At 41.3% G+C, this 20,435-nt stretch overlaps 2 protein-coding genes across 2 annotated transcripts; both read right to left on the bottom strand.

Moving 5' to 3' along the window:
• Positions 1–3,793: 3,793 nt before the first annotated feature.
• On the bottom strand, positions 3,794–5,432 carry LOC131326734 (uncharacterized). The gene has a single exon (XM_058359600.1). The coding sequence runs from the start codon at positions 5,410–5,412 to the stop codon at positions 4,117–4,119; it is 1,296 nt and encodes a 431-aa protein (XP_058215583.1). The 5' UTR covers positions 5,413–5,432; the 3' UTR covers positions 3,794–4,116.
• A 1,166-nt stretch (positions 5,433–6,598) lies between these two features.
• LOC131326493 (uncharacterized) lies at positions 6,599–19,690 on the bottom strand. The gene is made up of 13 exons (XM_058359288.1): positions 19,146–19,690; positions 16,679–16,752; positions 16,308–16,391; positions 16,117–16,197; positions 13,097–13,177; positions 12,546–12,638; positions 12,195–12,374; positions 11,956–12,023; positions 10,832–10,883; positions 8,666–8,719; positions 8,487–8,579; positions 8,124–8,190; positions 6,599–6,982 (listed from the first exon to the last, which is right to left on the bottom strand). The coding sequence occupies exons 1-13, from the start codon at positions 19,285–19,287 to the stop codon at positions 6,891–6,893; spliced, it is 1,161 nt and encodes a 386-aa protein (XP_058215271.1). The 5' UTR covers positions 19,288–19,690; the 3' UTR covers positions 6,599–6,890.
• Positions 19,691–20,435: the final 745 nt, after the last annotated feature.

Below are 20,435 nucleotides of genomic sequence, written 5' to 3'. Positions count from 1 at the left end.
GGATTTTGAGTTTGAGTCCAATAGAGACCAAGTTATGGATGGATATGGAGAAGAAGAGGAGTAATTAACTAGTAATTCCGTACTTAGTTTCATTTTGTTTGAACATTGAACTTTGTAATTTGACTAGTAATTTCGTACTTGGTTTCATTTGGTTTGAACTTTGAAGTTGAACTATGATTATTGAACATCTTATTACGTAGTACATTTTCATAAGGGTTGTCATTGGGGAGTATTTAATATTTATATATGAAAAAAATCAACTAATTGCTACAAGCCGATTAATCAGCAATAAATAGGTCTTGAAGCTCGAAGGTGGTCGACCGAGCGACGAACGCCGAGCGACTTTTAGAACATTGAGGCCAAGAGATGGCCATGGAGCCAGACTACAAGAAGCGTCCGAAAGGGCTAATCCTGATACGCAGGTTGGCAACTTCGTATACTAGGAACGAAGTAAGGCTTCTAAGGAGGCAAGCCGAGCACAAGAGGCATGACATGAAACTCGGCAAGAAAAGGGCAAGGTCAGACAGTGGGTTGACGGCCCGATTAGTTTTATGGACGAGGATTTGGATGATGTCCAGCTCCCTCACAATGACGCATTAGAGGTCACCCTATGGATTGGAGACTAGGACATGGAAAAAATCTTGGTGGATCAGGGGAGCTGCACAGAGATAATGTACTTTAAAGCTTTCAAACATATGGTCACCCAACGTAAGCCGAGCTTGTGGACTCTTCCATTCCGCTAATCAATAGTTCTGCCCATAGATTTCGTGGTGGTCAACGTGCCATCCTCATACAATGCGATCATTGGGAGGACTTGGTTGCATAGGATGAAGATGATATCTTCAACGTACCATTAGATGATCAAGTACCCAGGAGTGAAAGGTATATAGTGTATCCAAGGAAACCAGAAGGTGGCCCAGCAATGCCTAGTCCAAATCTTGAAGAAAGCTCCAAAGGCGCACTTGGTCAAGTCTGTGGAGGTTCCCAACCAATCAACGCTCGAGGATGGTGGTGGTGACCCGACAAAGAAAGAAGTGGAAGGGCTCAAGGAAATCCAGATCAAAATACTTCTTGATCAATGAAACCCTGGCCAACCAAGAGGAGCAATAATTGGTGCAATTCTTGAAAGAACACATAGATGTGTTCGCCTAGACACCATAGGAGATGTTGGGGGTTGACCCTGAAATAATTTGCCACTACTTGAATGTGGATCCCCAGTATAAACCTGTGGTCCAGAAGAAAAGGTTGACCGTGTAGCACACAAAGGTCGTAATTGAGGAAGTAAAAGACTCCTTAAAGCAAAAGCAATCAGAGAGAGGTATCACCCAGAGTGGTTGTCCAACACTGAGGTGGTTAAAAAGAAGAACGGAAAGTGGCGAGTTTGCATGGACTTCACGAGTTTTAACAATTCCTATACCCTAAGGACTGCTTCCCACTACCAAGAATCGACTAGTTGGTTCCACTGTTGGCTACAAGAGGATGAGTTTTCTCGATACGTATCGAGGATACCATCAAATAGCCATGTACAGACCCGATAAAGAGAAGACGTCATTCATCACCCCAAGGGAGTTGTTCTGTTATAAAGTAATGTTTGGCTTAAGGAACGCATGGGCAACCTATCAGAGGTTGGCCACAATGATATATAACAAGCAGCTCTGTAAATAATGGAGGTTTACATAGATGATATGGTGGTTAAGAGCAAAGAAAAAAGGAACCACATATCTGAAGGAAACCTTTGAAGTGCTAAGAAAGTTCAACAGTACAAGTTGAAGCTTAACGCATCAAAGTGCACGTTTAGGGTGAGCTCGGGAAAATTCCTCAGATGAGAGGTATAGAGGCGAATCCCGGCTAGATCTCTGCGATTCAGAGATTGAGATTGGAAAGCCCTAGGACTACAAAGGAAGTCCAAAAGTTGACAAAGATAGCAGCGGCTTTAAATCGATTCATAAGCCAATCTTTAGGATATGTGTAGGTCATTGTTCCAATTGCTGAAAAAGAGGGTTGGATACGAATGGGGAGCGAATTGTGAGCAAGCGTTCCAAAAGTTAAAGCAGTACTTGGCCTCCCCCATTGCTGTTGTACTTGGCAGTGTTGGACTGTGCTGTTAGAGCGACACTCCTACGAGTAAAGGATGCCAAATAGGTCCAGTCTACTACGTGAGTAAGACCATGCTGGGTTCAAAGACAAGGTATCTTCCATTAAAAAAGCTGGTTTTCGTGTTGCTCACCACCTCCAGGAAACTGCCACACTACTTCCAGAGCAATCCGACCGTCGTTTTCATTGAGTATCCCTTGAAGGCCCTGCTTCGAAAAGCATACTTCTTGGGTAGGATTTTGACTTGGTCGGTGGAACTGAGCCAAGAGGAGATAGACTATCAGCCACGAACGGCAATCAAGGGCCAAGTTTTGACAGACTTTAAAGCAGAGTTTTCACCGACAGTGGCACCACCCCCACAAGGGCCGTTCCCGAACGAATTGGTCCCAGAGGCAATGAAGCTGCCAATCGAGAAGGCAAAGGCTCCTGCTAGGTAGGATCTTGATGAGTGGAAGTTATATGTTGATGGCTCAGCATGTAACAAAGGGTCTGGAGCAGGAGTCGTGGTCTTCTCACCAGAGGGGTTAGTTAGTAACTTTAAGGCTCGGCCTCAGCTCATCGAACAACCTGGCAGAGTACAAGGCACTACGGCACTGCTCGCTGGGCTACAAAGTGCCAAGATCCTGAAGGTAAGAAAGCTGAGGATTCATTGTGACATAAAAACTGTTTGTTAGGTGCGGGCTTTATTCTCACCTAATAAACAACAACTGCCAAGGTTCAAACGGAGCAATTGTTTGGAAGCCGATGCAATTTTACAGCACTTGTAATCACCAAGTAATAGTTTCCCATTTTCTAGGCGTTGAACTAACCGACAGCTCCCCAAGTGAAAGCAGGAATTTAGCGGCTTTCTAACAGAACATTAAGAGGAAAACTTTGTTACAATTACAAAGCGGCTACTATGGGCACCGAATAGTAGCCCCTTGGTGGAAACAATTTAGTAAGTTGAGTTGGTTATAGGAGTCCAAGGAAATTTGTCACGTTAAGATAAAAGTTTTCTAAAAAAGAAAAGACCGTATCCTTCCACATGTATTTAGTGTGCTAAATTTGTCAAGTGAATAGCCTCTGAGGTTCAAAGCACAGAAAAACATGCATGCTTGCTTTGAAATTAACAAGGGATTAGCCTCAAAGTGCAAATGGTTTCTAAAGGGCTTTAATCATGGATGCTGGGACGAAGTTACGAAAGATCTTTTCTAACTACGACAACAACTTACATTGGACCCAAAAGTTGGAAGGAGTTCTACTTGTGTACGCCAACACCTTCGAGAGCCATTGGATCCTTTAATTTGTCCATCATGTATTCTTTTTCCTTGACCAAATGCATAGACCAAAACACAGTGCAAGAGAAAATCCAACTTGCAGCAAGAAGGTTTTAACAACCAAGGATAGGGAATCGAACGGATCTCCAGTCAAACTGTAACCATTAACATGACTTTTCAACCTCATCACACATTAGCTACATAAACTATTTTATTGAACGTTTGCATATCTGTGAGATGGGGCACTGCTGACTTAAACATTGAACTAGAAAATGACTAATCTCGTCAATTTTTAGATAATTATCAAGTAGAGATACTGAATGTGGCATCTGAGAGGTAACCTTAAAAAAGAGAAAGCAATGACAAAAAACCATAGCTCAAGTAGATCATGCAAACAAGCTCACCAAACTCCAACCAAAAACAAACCATTATATTCCAGAACATTTATCACCACAAAAAAGTAAACATCACATTTCAAAGCAACCGAGAATATACAGTTGAGAAAATAAATTACAATTGAATGTCCAAGCAAAGGCACAACCTTGCACAAACACATTCCACAGAACAATAAAACTACTACACAACCGACGAAGTACATAAATGATACACCAACCAATAGCTCAGAAATCCATTTACAAATCCAATGCATCAACACACAACCACAGCCAATCATTCATTTCCTCCTGTAACTCTAATCTACGAAGAGAAAACAAAATATAGATAATACAAAAGATCAGTTAGAGAAAAACGTTACATTGCTCTGCTTTCACTTCGACATCAAAAGTATCTCCGGCTTCTTGGCCTTTGTGGGCGTGTTGGAATTCGAACCCACATTTGCAGCCACTGCTGCCACCGCCACTGCTGCCCTAGCTGACTCACGAGCTCTCTTATCGAGCTGAATCAGACTCCGGGTTGCCAGAATCGCCTGAGGAACCAACTCATGAGAAGCCCTAGCGTACAAACACCGCACCGCCACCAAAGCAGAATCCCTAACCTCCTCCGCATTAAGCGGAGCCAAAAGGCAGTGACCCAGAATTCTCAACACAGGCTGCAGTAGCTCCCAGGGAAGCGGAATCCTAGCTCCCTTTGCGACAGAAGAACCACCACTGGACCCGTTTTCGCTAATCCCCAAATCACCCATCTCCTCAGCAATCTCATCGGGCCCATCAAATTCTGATTTGCAGGGGCAGTCCTGACCGGCCCAATCAGCCACGAACCGGCAGAAATCGAGCTTGGACCAGGCGGGCATTTGGGAGATCTGCTTGTAGTAGCAGTCAAGCGCGACGCCGACGATGGTGGCGCGCTTGGTGGATCTGACGGCGGTCTGGGGCTCGAGAGGAGGAGAGATGAGTCCTACCGAGGGGCGTGGGTTAGGGTTTGGTTTGGTTGAGTAAGGGTTAGGGTTAGCGTTAGGGTTTGGTTTGTCGAAGGATGATCGACGAGGGGTGTGGTAGAGGGAGGGGAGGGAGAGGTCGGGGATGGAGACGAGGAGGGGTTTGCCGTTGCGGGATTTGGTCTCGGCGGAGTAGAGAGAGAGGAGGACGGCTTCGAAGCCGGCGAGGGAGGAGGAAGAGGGGGAGTCAGAGGAGAGAGAGTGGAGGAGAGAGAGGTAGAGGTTGGCGAGGGTGGGGACGAAGGAGAGGACGACGAGGCGGAGGTGGGGGTCGGAGGAGAGGTAGGTGTCATAGAGCCAGTGGCAGAGGGGGTCGTGGGGGGAGCCGGAGAGGGAGGAGGAGAGGGCGGAATAGGTGGGGTGGGAGGAGAGGAGGGAGAGGGCAGGGTTGTCGGAGTCGTCGGCGAGGGAGGAGAGTGGTGGGGAGAGGGTGGGGGGGAGGAGGGAGGAGAGGAGGTGGATGCGGGACCGGGCTTTGGAGACGGATTCATACCACGAGTGCATCGGGTCAGGGTCCTGCTGCTGCTGGTGGTGGTTGTTGTGGCCGTTGTTGTTGGTGGTGTTGTGGTGGTGGTGGTTGGAGGATGTAGGGTTTGGGGAGGAGGAGGTGGTGGAGGGGGAGGAAGAGGGAGGGGAACAGCCGGGCATGTGGTTCCGGTGAGGATCCATTCTGCGGGGGAGAGTGTGTTGTGTGTGTGTGAGAGAGAGAGAGAGAGAGAGGTTCCGTTGGGGATGAACTGGATGATTAGGTGGAAACCTCTTCTTGAGTCTTGATTAGTGATTACCATGAGTATAGAAAAGGGTCGGGTCGGGTCGGGCACATTCGGATCTTCCGGCCATTGATGAAAAATTTACCTACCGGACTTGGGCAACCCCACGTGCTATCACATTCTCCTCCACACCACCACACAATCATGGGGATCCAAATACTAAGTAAATGTGCAGATCCTGTGATTGTGTCACAACAAAAGAAAAAATAAAGAATGTGATTTTTACACTCCAGTTTAGTTAGTTGCACTCTGTATTTTGTTTTGTAATTTCACATTATCAAAACACAAAGTAGAGTATCAGTTATTAAAATAAGAGTGCTAGAATCAATTTCCAAAAATAATTGGATGGCTTTGGAACAAGCAACGCCCTTTTTACCATATATTTTTATGAGGTTCAGGACTTAGTGATTGGATTCCATATGAATTTGTGATTGAAAAAAATATTAAAACACCACGCGACAGTGCCCTAAGACAGACACCTGAATAATTACTAGACGTAAAAGAGGGGCCTGAGACAAGTCTGGAATTTATTTGTCCTATCAATTGAGGCAAGTCCTTTTTTTTTTATTAGGAACACAAACATATCATATACAGAAGAAAAACAGTACTACAAAGAAGGACACTACCGGTCCAAAATACAAAAAACAACCAAAGCAACCAAAATAAAAAATAAAAAATTCTACCCAAATGCAAAATTACCCGCTCTGGCCAAAGGAAAAAGGCAAATTATTGGCATTTTGGATGGATTACTTGTATTTTTATTTCCCTCTAAATTGGATATTGATAAAATTCCAGAAAAATGCCCTTCACCGCAACCACATAACCACTCACGCAAATATAACATAATTTCATACAAGCATACATAAATCTGAAAATGTCGTCCAACAAGGACAAGGAAAAATGCCGTCGATAATTACATCTACCAACCCCGAAGAAACCCTACGCAACAATACGCCCAAGCAAATTAGTACAACGAAGAAACCAGTTCCTCAACATCATCTATGCCTTCTCTGTTTTATAAAATTCTAGATTGCCAAAATATACTGAATGACAAGTAGCTATAAGGAAAAAACCAGACTGGACAATAGTCTCAAAAGGAACCCCCTGTGTATGAAAGAAGAAATTACGCATCTGCGTAAAAATCCGGATCAACAGATTTTAAGTCACAAATGGCTCCAAATAAGGAGGAAAAGAAGTCAGTTTGGTAACTATGGTGAAAATTGAAGCTCGGAACATAAATTAAACAAACCCACAGGTTACATACATCTTGATATGTTAATCTATCGCCCTCATTTGGGAAAAGAAAAGAAAAGCCAAAAACACGATAACTCAAGAATGATCAGACGTTTCTCCTCTTCGTCCACGAGTGTCAAAACATTATCGGAGTTTCCCAATTTCCATTTTCTTCTTTAAAGCCCTCCGACCATGGTATACGAATGAATCTACAATACCCGCCACCGTGAAGGTACCTGCATAGAAAGATAAGGAAGATTAATTGCATACTTCACAGAATGCGGGAAAGATTTACAAGGCATAAACTCTAGTCACAGGAAAAAATGCAAAAAGAGAATATTACCGCCATAGATAATATTACAGCATAATCAATTTAATCTTGTAGGTGAAACTTTAAATTATTATACGGCTCCTTCTAACCGTTGGTGATTGATAATATACATAATGCCTAAATAGTTCAAATTTCAAAATACATTCAAAGATCTTTACATACTTTTCTCTAAAATCAATGCCCCCTTTCTTCTGGCCAAATATTTCACTGTACAAGCACCGACTCAGATGAATCTCCCAACTTTTCCCAAATCATTTCAATCAACCTTCATTATTTTGTTCATTTATCTCATGTATCAACACTTATAATTTTCATTTAAGTTCAAACATCAGACTTAATTCATCCATGTTTTCCTTTCAGTTCAATTGCTCTTTCTCAACCAGCCCACCAACCAATCTAGAGTATAATGCTAGCGTACAGATGATGCTATTTCATTGATAATAGCCAATTCCAGTAGACTAATAGGGGTCCCCTTGGCATCTATCCACCTGGGATCTAGGAATTGTCTGGCCATAAAATATTTTGCATTTGGAAGTCCCATGAGCTAAGGATCAATGTGGCCATAAACTTTTCATCCTTTCCGTATGCCCGCTCCACGAGTGAACTTATTTGAATCCGAATTTCCTTGAAATCTTAACTTCACTCCCAGACGTAAAAACTATGAAACTTCATTATTTCGATTACTTTTTACATAATTCGAACAAGATTTGCTGTAGAAACCTTCAGTTGACTTTTTCAAAACCAAGTACACCAGAATCATGAAAAAAGATTGTTTTTTTACCCTAATTCCTAGACTAAATCTTGTCAGCTATTCCAATTTGCGGGCCAAATGTCTCAATTAGAATATTGATCAATTCAAGTTGGGTCAATGGGTCTAAATCCCAAATTACACCACAATTTGCAACAAGCAAGCAAATTCTGAAACCTTGAGTATGTGATGCAATGGAACAAGAAACTACTGTTGGAGCTAAATAATATGTATGCAAGCAAAGACGAGAAAAGGAAAAGGAAGAAGAATATGATAAAATTATGTAATTAGGCGTTACCTCCAATTATTGCACACAGATGTGTGAGGAAGTGTAAGAATGAGGTATGCCCCTCTGTGAAGGTAACCTGCAACAAGCAAATGTGTCAGCAAGTAAGGAAGCTGGTGTGACTGGTCTCTAGTTAAATCACAATGAATTCGATTGTGTCAGTCTCAAACCTTAATGCATAGAACTGTGTATTTATGACCCTAACGAAGTTAATGTTATAGTGACTTGTTCAGATGCTTTTTGTACACCAGGTAAAAACTTTCCACTATTAAACGGTCCCTAATGATCCATGGAAGCTTGAATGAAAGCTTGACTGGCTGCAAAAACCTGACCTAGTTTTCTACCAGCTTGTCTAAAATAGAAAGAGAAACCCACCTTAATTGGTGAAAGGTCATAAAAGAAGTAAACTCCATGAGGCGACTGAAAGAGACCGGCTTCTGTACTCTTAAAATGCTCTGTCACGGAGAACTGCATACACCGATGCATGCATCTTAGGACACCGAAGTTAGTTGACATAAAAACGAACAAATTCAATCTCGACTATAAAAGAGTACCTGATTTGACGAAATAGTCCGGCCTCGTACATTAGTGTAGATCGTAGGGACAACCTGGAATTAAAAAAAGTATTAGACTAAATGAGATTTGACAAAAAATGTTAAAACACTGCATTTGTACCCAGGTGAGAACGCAAGCAGAAAGGCTAAAAAGAGAAAAAGAAGGAAATAAGCCTGCTGCATAAATCTTTTATTTCCCACCCCATTGTTTTATCCCATATGGACACCTAATGGATATTCCATCTACAACTGGCATGAGAACCGAAATGTGCACAAATGAAGTACGGTGATATAGTACCATATAAGAGCCACTGAAAATTTTCAATCTCAAGCAATCTTAAGGGTTTTCAAGTGGGGAATTCATGGAAAATTGATTCGAAATAAGGACGGTGGAGTTGTGAAGAGGTCAGATGAGACCAGATTCCGCCCTTAATTTGAGCCAATGGAAACTCGACTATTGCACGACTTATAATTTGTTGATTCAAAGTCAATCTAGTTGGAAAAAAAATGTGATTATAACTGAACTACGAGAAAATTACCGGGGAACAAACTGACATACAAGGTTCTACAATTACACTTTTTGTATCAATAATGTAGCACTTCTGTTTAGTAATTTAATGTAGCACATTGTTGAACTATGGTTCAATCGCTTGCATTAGTTGAGATTCACTTCATTCAATCTCAGAGACAGATATTGGTGCATATATATACTTCAGTTTCAACTGGACCTTAACAGAAATAATCATCAGTTCCAATTGGAATATTGAGAACTCTGTATTGCTTCCAACATAATGACACCACCATTGGAAACGTCAAAAAACAGAAGCAGGGAAGAGTTATAGCATTTTTCAAGAAAGGGAAGATGGCACTTGCAATGGCAAGTCAGTATCACCTACCTAATCGTGCCTTTTCGTCCCTAGCAATCTAAGGCATAGTGCATATGCCCCCCAAAAAGCTCAAGACTGGTTCATGCAAGGGACATAACCTAAGAAGCACGGACACGTCTACCAGCCTCACGTATTCGTGTCCGATACATGTCGGTCACGGACACGACATGACACTCCCCGGACACGACGGACATGCCTAAATAGTTGTCCAATTTTTTTACTATATTACTTTTACTCAGACACCTTGTGGATACTTTAGGACACGTTTGTGACACTCTTGGAAACATGCTAAGGACACATTAAAAGGTTAAAATGTAATTTCTAAATCTCAGCCCAAGGTGAAAATTTCCACAGATGTATAGTTCATGTAAACTTATATGGGGACTGTTGATTCGTATCTTCATTGTATTGTTCTTAATTTGATAGAAATAATGTTTTCGACATTTCTCTGCATCCATAACATACCTCTATAATACAAATACATCTCACATTTGACTTGTCCCAGATGTGTGTCCTAATTTTCAAAGAAATGACATGTCCGTGTTGTGTCGTTTCCATATCCCGTTTCTGTGTCTGTGCTTCTTAGGACAGAACTAAGAGTTATTTAAGAGAAAGTTGAGTACTCATGATAAGTACAGGGACTGAAAACTTCATTCACTTGGTGCAATACAGTCCCTTGATGGTTAAGGATACTTGGTACATGAGATATCACCTATGAAGGCAAAATTGTTCACTGAAGAATCAATGGCCGATGGTGTAGAGGTACGGGGAGCCTGTAAACGGCTACTAAGCGACTTCCAAATTCAGAAGAGTAAATATTTAGGTCATTTGACAAAGCAAGCATTGGAGTAATGTTTGGAGCATGAAAACCCAATCGAAAACCTTGACTGTTAGAGATACTTGCATTTTGATCTGATGAAGACATGAAGGTGGTGAATATATCAACCTGGCAAAGGGTGAAACTGCACCAGCAATCAGGAACGCAGGGTTGGGCTGTTGTAGGATAACTAGGTAACAAGATTGAGGGTATTTGGGCCAGGGAACTGGGCTTGTCTTTCCTCATAGTATGCCATCATATAAATACATGTTATAAACATACCTAAGCAAACTATGTCCTAAGCTTTTGAACAACCATCACCTTCTACATGCAAATACAATCGAACTCCGAAAGAAAATCTATTACACATACATTTATGGGTTAGGTTAGATTTCACCGAAAACATGCTAAACACAGTAAAGAAAGGCAAAGGATAATTTATTAAGCCCTAGGAATACTGACCTTGACAAAATACTGGTACACTCCATTTGGTGCTTCTTGAACCCATTCCGCTCTGATGAATGGGGGAAGAAAAAAATTATGTTAGTAAGGTGATTAAAAAGAAAAAAAAAGGGACATCCTCAAACCCAGATGAGAAACTTCCAACAGAATTCAAAAATTTCACAATTTTTATCACAGTAGTAAAATTAGCAGAGAAAGCATGAACGGGCAGAGGGGGAGGAATAAATATGGACTGACAAAAATGAACAGCGGACTGGCCAAAATTGTTTATAAGGTGCAATACTTCACCGGGAAATTGAAGATACTATAACTTTTTCCAAGAATACTTAATCATTGCTACCATTCTGACTTTTTTCATAGATGCTGATGCCAAAATAAATTCCAAATACCGGTTTTTTGTGTAGTTAGTATCAGCTAACGATTTGTCCCTCCATGTGCTCAGGCATGCAGCTAACATTGACTTCTTAAAAGGTTATAAGACAAGGCGCTTGTCATGATTTTCTCATGGAATCCAGATATGCTTATTTGACCATCTTTTATAGAAACCTCTAAACTCGTGCATGGATTTAGGTATCAACTATGTAGCACAGATACAGATACCGCCGTGAACACGGCACGGGACATGGGATTTCTTGAAAAATGGGGACATGGGCACAACAGGGGACACAGACACAGCAAGGGACACAGCAAAAATAAATAAATAAATAAATAAATAAATAAATAAAATTTGTTTTATACTAGTAGAAATATGGTTAGAGGTATAAGCATGAAGCTTCCATATATATAAACAAGCATCATAGATACATCATATTACACTTTTAACCAAAAATCTTTGAAGTAATACACATTTCCCCAAAAAAAAATTAAAAAATTGAATATTTAACGCATGCCGTGTCCCCATACATGTCCCTCCCGTGTCCCTATTGTATCCCTCATGTGGCCTCGCCGTGTCCCCCTAAAGATTAATTAAATTTATTGGATACACAAATGGCGTGTCCCATAAGTATTTTTTCGTGTCCCCGTTTCGGACATGGGGACTCGCCAGCCTCTAGGAGTGTCGGTGCTTCATAGGGAATCAACATTAACACGGAAACTGAAACTTCTGTGTAGGGAAAACATATTACCCGTCAAGGGGATTTACGGCTCCCGGAAAATATTCGCCAAAAGCTAACCTATTGATCTTGTGGCTTATCTGCATAAGGACCATAAAGTTAATAAAATTGCAATATGACATAATAAAAGAAGGCATATTGAAGAAGCGGAACATAACTAAATGATCCGCAAGGATACGAGGATAAGACACATATAAAGCCACTTCTACGATTATATCCCCATGACCCTAAGTAGGGAGCGAGTATCTTACATTGTACACATTGTTCTGAAATGCTAGCAACTCATGCAGATGAACATTTGACTGATGAAAGCTTTTCCCAAGGGCAAAATGAAAGTTTCCAGCCACTTTATTGACTTCAAGTGATCCATGAATGTTGCATCCTTCTCCTTCTTCATCTTTTATCTTTTGGACGAAACCTTCTCTTTTGCACTGAATGTCAGAGTAACATATATCTTAGTGATTTGAGTCATTTGACGAAATGTAGAGATGAAAAAGGGAAAAGGCTTCAGTCATTGCTAATCTCAGATCCTAACTTGAATAAAATCAATTCATAGGACACCATCATGAAGCAATCTAAAACAATATTGATCACCAGCGAACCTGGTCTATCAAATCTGGGTTTGTCATCCCCCACCCTCTCTTTCGATAAGCTTCACGGACTTCTTCACATGAATTGCAACATTCTTCATCTGACTGCAAAACAGAGAAATAACTGAGGAACCACCCCTGAAGAAAAAAGATTTAATAGCAGTCTCACGCAGACAATTTGAGATAACATCAACCAAATAAACTGAGAAAAAGGCCACCAAAATAACAAAGAGGTAAGTTCCTCCAACACACCAGCAAATTGATCACTGCTTACAACCCATTTCCCCTACACCACACTTATGACAAGGATTTGCAACCAAAAAAAAACACAGCGGTCCTGATAACTTTCTGCACCGCCTAGAGCACTCATTCAATTCAGGAAGAGGGAAAGGAGACAAATTCTACAATATCTCATGCAAAGCAAATGAGATTACATGAAAGATTGAGCGATGCACTCACTTCAAATTCTCTAAGGAAGTCCCCTGACATTTTCCTACATTCCCAGTTCCACATCAATAAACAACATGAATTTTCACAAGGGAGAGGGTGATAGACTAGTTTACCGTTTCTGCACCAAAACATGAACCACAGTATGTCTCATTCTTCTCAAGCCTACCACCATGCCTCTGCAAAGGCTTCTCAATCTGCATTCAGTTAAAAATAAGTAAAGTCATAAGGGAAAGAAAAATAGAAAACACGGAGAAGGGGCACGCCGCATGGGGAAACAGAAAAACAGGGGGTGGTTTATCATTATGAGCTAAGATCTAACGACCGAAGTGACATGCTTAAGCATATAATGGAATATCTCCCCCGAAGGTAATATGTGTTTGTCTTCTGAGCAAAAGAGATTAAAGGGCACATGTACGAATCGATGACATGCCGACAGTGTTACAATCAAAACTAGCCTTAAACCCTAGGAAGCTAGTTTTAAAACCACTTCATATACTTTTGATAATTTATAAGCTCTTATCTTCGTGTGTATAGGGTATAAATAGAATGGTACAACTGTACTCCGCTCATTTTGCTAGGGATGGCAATTTGAACCGAACCGATAGGTACCCGAACCATAACCGAAAATTTTCCCCGAACCATGACCGAAATTTTCCCCGGGGGTACGGGTATGGTTGAAGGTAAGAAATAACCGTTCGGGTTCGGTTCGGTTATGGTTTGTCTGCTACCCGAACCGTTCCCTGAACCGAACCGTACCCGATCCCCGAACCGAAACTTTGAAATTATAGAATTACCCTTTATACATATATATAACATAAAAGCTTATTACGCTTCTAGGGTTCCCTAGAGCTGCGCTTCAGACTTCAGTTCACCTCTCTCTCTCTCTCTCCACCACCACAATGCTTTTCAGAGCTAGTCCGGCTCTCGCTCCCTTGAACACCCAGGGTGACAATCGAAATCTCTTTGGGATTTCTCAATCGAAGGCCGAAAGTTTGCGCGTCCAAGGGTTCTTCTTCTTCGAGCAGTCGGTCAGCGACGGCTGTGGTGTTTGAACCGTTAGAAGAGGTGAAGAAGGAGCTATGCTCTTCCCTAATGTCCTTCAAGCTTCTCTTGCTCTCCAGATCTGATGGCTGTGAACCCGTATCAACGAGCAAATCAAGTGGGTTTTGACTTTTGATTACCCTTCTGTAAATCCATGTGTATATGAGCAAATCAAGTGTGTTTTGATTACTCTTCTGTAAATCCATGTATATATGAGCAAGTGGGTTTTGATTACTCTCCGTAAAACTTCTTTCTTTTTTTTTCTAGGAAATCAACTTGTTCCAAAATCAAGTGGGTTTTGATTATTCGGTTACCCAATAGGTTCGGGGATTACCCGAACCCCATTTGGTTCGGTTATGGTTCATTCCCGTTCTCCCCGTTCGGGTATCGGGGCGGATTTGGGCAGCCTTTCGGTTTTAGGGATCGGGTACGGATATGCCCATATCCGCCCCGAATGCCATCCCTACATTTTGCTGCACAACTGTGTGTGTGTATAACTCATAACCTTTACATCTGCTGATCAAAAAAAAATAATAATAATCAACCTTACATCCGAAGGAGCTGACATCCATTGCCAAACCCTACTCCGCCTACCAATCTCTATATTGTGGCCACCATTTAGCCCACCTACAAATATGTGATGGCTTATCATGGCATGTGCGAAGTAACTCAGCCTACCAATCTCTACCTTTTGTCGTCATCAGCCTTTACAAACCCACAGGGGCGTATGTGCTCAGGATCTTAATTCATGTGCCATTGTTCCATCCACACGTCCAAGCTTCCTTCTAGAAGACAATGATGCTCTGAAAAGCTTGGATGCAATCATGCCCAAAATGAAACACCAGAGGCAGTGTCATGCATCTGGGATGGAACCATAGTTGCTAAGGGGAAGTGAGGCGCAAAGTTCTGTTGGGGTCTAGGTGCAAGGCGAGGCGTGGGCCTTCTTGAAGCGAGGCGTGGGCCTTCTTGAAGCGAGGCACAAACCTTTTTGGGAAAAGGCAAAAATAGCATACAGTAATACTTCAAATAATAAACACAAAGCAAATGAATTTTTGAAAGCATACCATCCAAAAAATTCATAAAACCATCCACAAAATGTCACATAGTCAACAACTCTGTCATAGAGCAAGAGAAGAACTAAAAGTCAAAATCAACAAAAAGACGAGCATTGAGACTCGAAAGAGATGAGGAGATCAACCAAGGGGCTAATAGACTAAAGGCAGAGAGAGATGATCGGTTGAGAGAGATGAGAGAGGATTGAGAGAGATGAGAGATGATCAACTGAAGTCGAGGCTCCTGTTGAACTTATTTTGTTTGTCTGCTAGTGATTGAAAGAGATTAGAGATGATCGATCTACTTCGTAAGTTTAACCAAGGGCTGAGCCTATTACTCATCCTATGGTTGTGATTGAAATTGAAAGAGGCACGCGCCTCATCACCTTGTCGTCTTTCTCCAGGCACACACCTTTCTCGCATAGGCTGCGCTAGTTTCAAGTCACCTTGCCTAGGCAGAATCAAGGCGCCAACCTTGTGCCTTGACACACCTCTCACCAAGGCGTGCGCCTAGGCGTACCTTTTGACAACTATGGATGGAACCGAGCAAAATTACTAGCGCTGAAGTGTGTGAGGGCTAAATTGTCGTCTCCAATGTAGTAAATCGTAACGGAATCAACAGTATAAGACTAGAAGTTGATATGCATTAAAGGAACTAAAGTAAGAACTTAAAATGCACACGTGCCCAACACCATGCGCCACCTAAGGGGTCAGCTAGTGCCACATGGTGGCCTCATTATGAACCTTCAAACATTCTACCCAGGGTCAAGCCTGGGTACTTGTACACATAGAGGCAACCTTTGAATTGACCATATTACAGATATCAATCCCACAATCCAATGTGTCTTTTTATGTTCCTCCTCAATGCTGATCATGTCACTTTTAGCTAAGTGCTAGATGCTATACTTTATGCCATTCTTCCATGTCATCATAACCAAAGATCATTCGAGACCAGTATGTTTCAACTGTAGATCTCAACTCAATACATGACAAGTACACACAACTTTTGAAGAAATTTCGCAGATAATCACAACACTAACCTTAGGGGCGCCCATTCCTTCCTGCCGGACTTCTAGTACGTTGCCATGGAAGTCTATTCTTTTCTTGAAAATGTCGTGTCTCTGGAAAGTAAAAACATTGGCATGAAACCAATCAGTGAGTGGAAATGGAAAATATTTAAGGAATGTTAGTTCAGAAGTCGTAAAAATGGAGCATAGTGTGAACAGCATACTATGTCAAGATGTTGCTCTCCACTGATATCCATGGCATCAAGACTGAGCAAGGAACATGGAATTGCAGGAAAAGTAACATCAAACTGCAGTTTCAGGGAAAAAGAGGCCACCAATTAGTAAAAGATAGACAGATCCAATATAAAACAGAGTATATATGATAAGCAATATGACAAATGTCCTTGTTATAAGAACTTCAGTAGCTACTATTTATGCCAGAAGATTTTTAACCAGAAAAAAGGCACCTCGCGTACAATTTTCGAAGCATGCTATAGGTCACAATACAGAACTGGCAGGATTAAAATAATTAACGCGGCTAATAACGAAAGAGATGAGATATATTTGCATTTGCACAAAATACAAAGATCATTACATTAATACGAAGGGTTTCTCCCCTCGAAGTATCTACTACGAGCTTTGTTTCAGTAACAGTGTGGAGGTATAACCCTGCAAAACCACAATAACGTATCAGTATTGATAAATCAGAAATAAAAAGTTACAGCATTAGCAGGTCAAAATAGTTCCTATGATTAGCGTCACAAATTCTAAATTGAAAAAGAATGAATGATTCAGCAGAAAATGCATAATACAGTTGCATGATATCACATTACTAATAAATCCAAACAACTGCAGTCCATCAGCTTAGCTATAAAACAGGGAACAGAGGTAGCATAACTCTAGGTTTCACACATCATGAACCCAACTAAGTCTTATAATCCCTATTCTACATAGTGCATTTTGTCAAGGACACCCTAGACATTGCAAAGAAACTGAGAAAGAGCATCATTAGTCTACGTCTCTGCTACAACTGATGAAATATACACACTATTTCTCTACATTTACATGCATTGTACAATAAACCTCTGCACACCATAACAGTTGTCATGAGAACTAGCTAATAACCTTAGTCAGCTACAACTTTAACTCCAATACACCTGTCCACACTTCTTTCATGACGCGCCTTGGCATAAGGACACCATAACTGGTCCGGCGACAATCCATGAGAGGATACTTAGCTCATTTAGTAATCCAGTACTGTTAAAATATACAAAAGTATGATTGTGGAAACTATAAACATCAAAGTGATTCAGGAGGAGCATTTTTATGTCGTCCTGTAACTTTATATCTTGACAGAGTTGGAAACTACAATAACCTACTATTCAACTATTCACATATTGCCAATGGGCTCTAGCCCAGTGGGCATCTCCTTGTCCTCCCCTTTGGAAGGCCAAGGTTCGAGCCCCGTCGTGGGCGTTTGGGAGAAAAAAACACTATTCACATGCTAATGGACACTCTTCCTCAACTTTACTCCACAAGACACTTCTTTTTGCCCCATGAAATTTTACGTCTTCTTGAAACTTCTTATTAGCCTGCTTCGCTATATAAGTGTTGATCATGGTAGAGGACTATTGTGGTTTACTTATCTATCAATAAACATTGAAGTCAGGTATATTCACAAGTCACAACCCTGAGCTATAATAGAGATTCCGTTAAAAGCTTCATATTAGCATATTTTTACTTTCTTGTTCTTTGCATTTTAGCGTTTCAACAATGAAGTTATGGCACTTAAGTCGATACCACACTGTGTAGGCTGGTATTACCAAGGTAATTACTTGTTATTATGGTTTTGCAAGCCCCATATAGGGGTCTCTTCAGGGGGGAATAATTGTCTTGGAGAGCAAGTATTATTCAACACCAGTCATACTCACACTCCACCTGAGGTTTCTTACACTCCCTTTCATTGTGTTTTAGCCCCTCATGCCATGTGTGATTCTAAAAGTGAACTGTGAAGAACAATTACCGTGATCAAAACATTTGGAATCTCTCTCTCTCTCTCTCTCTCTCTCTCTCTCTCTCTCTCTCTCTCTCTCTATATATATATATATATATATATATATACATATATACATATATATATATGTATATATGTATATATATATATATATATAAGCAGTGCAGATACAATGGAAGTCATGAAATACTTTCCAATGAAACCGCAAACCACTCAAATAAAACAACCAAAATATCACAAGACACGTTCCCATATGCATTCAGGTTGATTCTACTTCTCCTTCTTCCATCTGAATAATAGTAGCATGGGTCATAAAAAAGGCTCGGTTTGGTTTGGTTTGGGTCATCAAAAAAGGCACCTTGCTCAAAACCTAGGGTTCCTTGAGTCACCTTCATATCTTCAACCCTAAGACTTATTGGTTCTAGTCAAGTCACTCGGAACCTCCCAAATCTGTGACTACAATTGCAGTGCCCAAGTAGTCTACAACACTAAGCACGTACGGAATACAATTAGAAACATATAGTATTCTAAGTAAACAACCCTTCGTGAGTAATTTGATTAATCTATGAAGGGAACACACATGTGTAGTTGCCTATACTATGCTAAACCCAATAAAGAACAACTAAACCCCAAAAAATCGAATTAAATTTGCAAGGGACAGAGATTGACAACGGAAATAAAGCTTCTTTTTTTTGGGGAGGTTCCAATCGATAGGAGAGATCAATTACATAAAGTATAAATTACAAAAAACAAACCCGAGACACTACATCAATTATAAAAGTTCACTAGATAACCGAGTCCAACAACTTAACCACTACAAGAAATAAGCTCCTCATAGGGAAGAAACAAAAAAAGAAAGGAAATGCCCCTCCAAGGGAAGAACACCCACTCAGGTGGGGAGATTCGAAAGCCTAGCCTCTCCTGGCCAGCCCCAGTTGGTAATAAAGCATTCAATTGAGACAGAATGTCCCATAATATAAGCCCAAAACAGAACCCTAGATTAGGAGAACAATCTTATATATAGAGATAGAAATCAAGAGAGACAAACCGAGCTCGGAGAAGAACAGCAAGAGGATGACGATGGAGGAAACAAGGGTGATAACACCGCCGGAGAGCGTGCGGCTGTAGAAATCCTCATTGACTTTTGGGTAAGCATCCAAATTCCGAACCTTGCTGAAAACTTTGTCCATACCCACCAGCCCAAACCTCAAAAAGAATCAAAACCCACCAACCAAAACCTCAAAAGGATCAAAACCCACCTCTCAGTTTCTCATACAACGGCACATACAATCGTATATACCGATGTATGCGTTTCTGATTCTCTCTCTCTGTCTTTTTCAGTTTGCCGGCGATTTGGAGACGCCGGAGAATAATTCGGCCGACTAGCGAGAGCTGTAATTGGCGAATAATTTTAGGTATATATGGGTGGGTTTTGGTGTGATTTGGATTGGGTTTGTTGGGGGTTTTTGTTGTTAAACGAACTGTCAAATGAGTGGGGACTTTAAACGATGGTCAATGGGTCTACGCTTTCAACGGAATCACCTCTACAAATCAATCAATACGAAGGAAGGATGTAACTCGGTCCCAGTCTACAATGGAGAGCCGGCTCGGTGAACAGCGAGGGGGAATTATTGCGTACCGGTTGTGCCCCTGGTACACGTGTCGTGTGATCTGATTGATGAGTTGTGATTATTCCAGGGACGCGGTTCTGTTAGATTATTTTAGTTGTGCCCCTGGTACACGTGTCGTGTGATCTGATTGATGAGTTGTGATTATTCCAGGGACGCGGTTCTGTTAGATTATTTTAGTGCAACGGTGTGAAAAATATTCAAAAATATATACTCCACTATATATTGGGGAAATTGCTATTCAGTGTGGAGGGGCAAAAAATGCTTATCTCATGAATCACTTTTTTGAAATTAATAAGTCATGGAAAGGAGAAAATTAATTCCAAAGACATGGTATTGAAAATAAACGTGGACAAAAATACCCCCCTTCTCCTACACGAAGTCGTTCGCTGAAACCCTCCCCAAAATGTTCGATGTCTCCCCAAAACCCTCCTACCTCCAAATCACTCTATGAAACCCTAGCTAGCTGAAACCCCCCTCTCTCTCTCTCTCTCTCTCTCTCTCTCTGTGTTGCTCTTAGCCTCCATATCGTTGCTCCTCTCTCCTCCTCTCTCTCTTGCCAACCAACGACCGTCAATCATCACGACTTACTCGCCGACTGGAGTGGTGAGGGTGCGTTCCCCATCTCCGCCCACCTCTGCTTGCTATAGAAAATCAAATACGGGAATCAATACGCATCACTAAACCAATAGCCACCTCTATTTACATCC

This window comes from Rhododendron vialii, chromosome 5a, assembly GCF_030253575.1.
Source record: "Rhododendron vialii isolate Sample 1 chromosome 5a, ASM3025357v1".
Taxonomy (NCBI): Eukaryota; Viridiplantae; Streptophyta; class Magnoliopsida; order Ericales; family Ericaceae; genus Rhododendron; species Rhododendron vialii.
Note: the sequence above shows the minus strand (reverse complement) of the source record. Positions and strands in the feature narration are given on the sequence as shown.

What these genes read in the sequence shown, in the direction of transcription:
- LOC131326493 (XM_058359288.1), bottom strand. Translation starts at nt 19,287, where the DNA reads ATGGACAAAGTTTTCAGCAAGGTTCGGAATTTGGATGCTTACCCAAAA. An exon ending in GCTGTTCTTCTCCGAGCTCG is followed by an intron (nt 16,753 to 19,145) that starts GTTTGTCTCTCT and finishes GTGGTTTTGCAG; the next exon opens with GGTTATACCTCCACACTGTT. An exon ending in GAGAAACCCTTCGTATTAAT is followed by an intron (nt 16,392 to 16,678) that starts GTAATGATCTTT and finishes CTGAAACTGCAG; the next exon opens with TTTGATGTTACTTTTCCTGC.
- LOC131326734 (XM_058359600.1), bottom strand. Translation starts at nt 5,412, where the DNA reads ATGGATCCTCACCGGAACCACATGCCCGGCTGTTCCCCTCCCTCTTCC.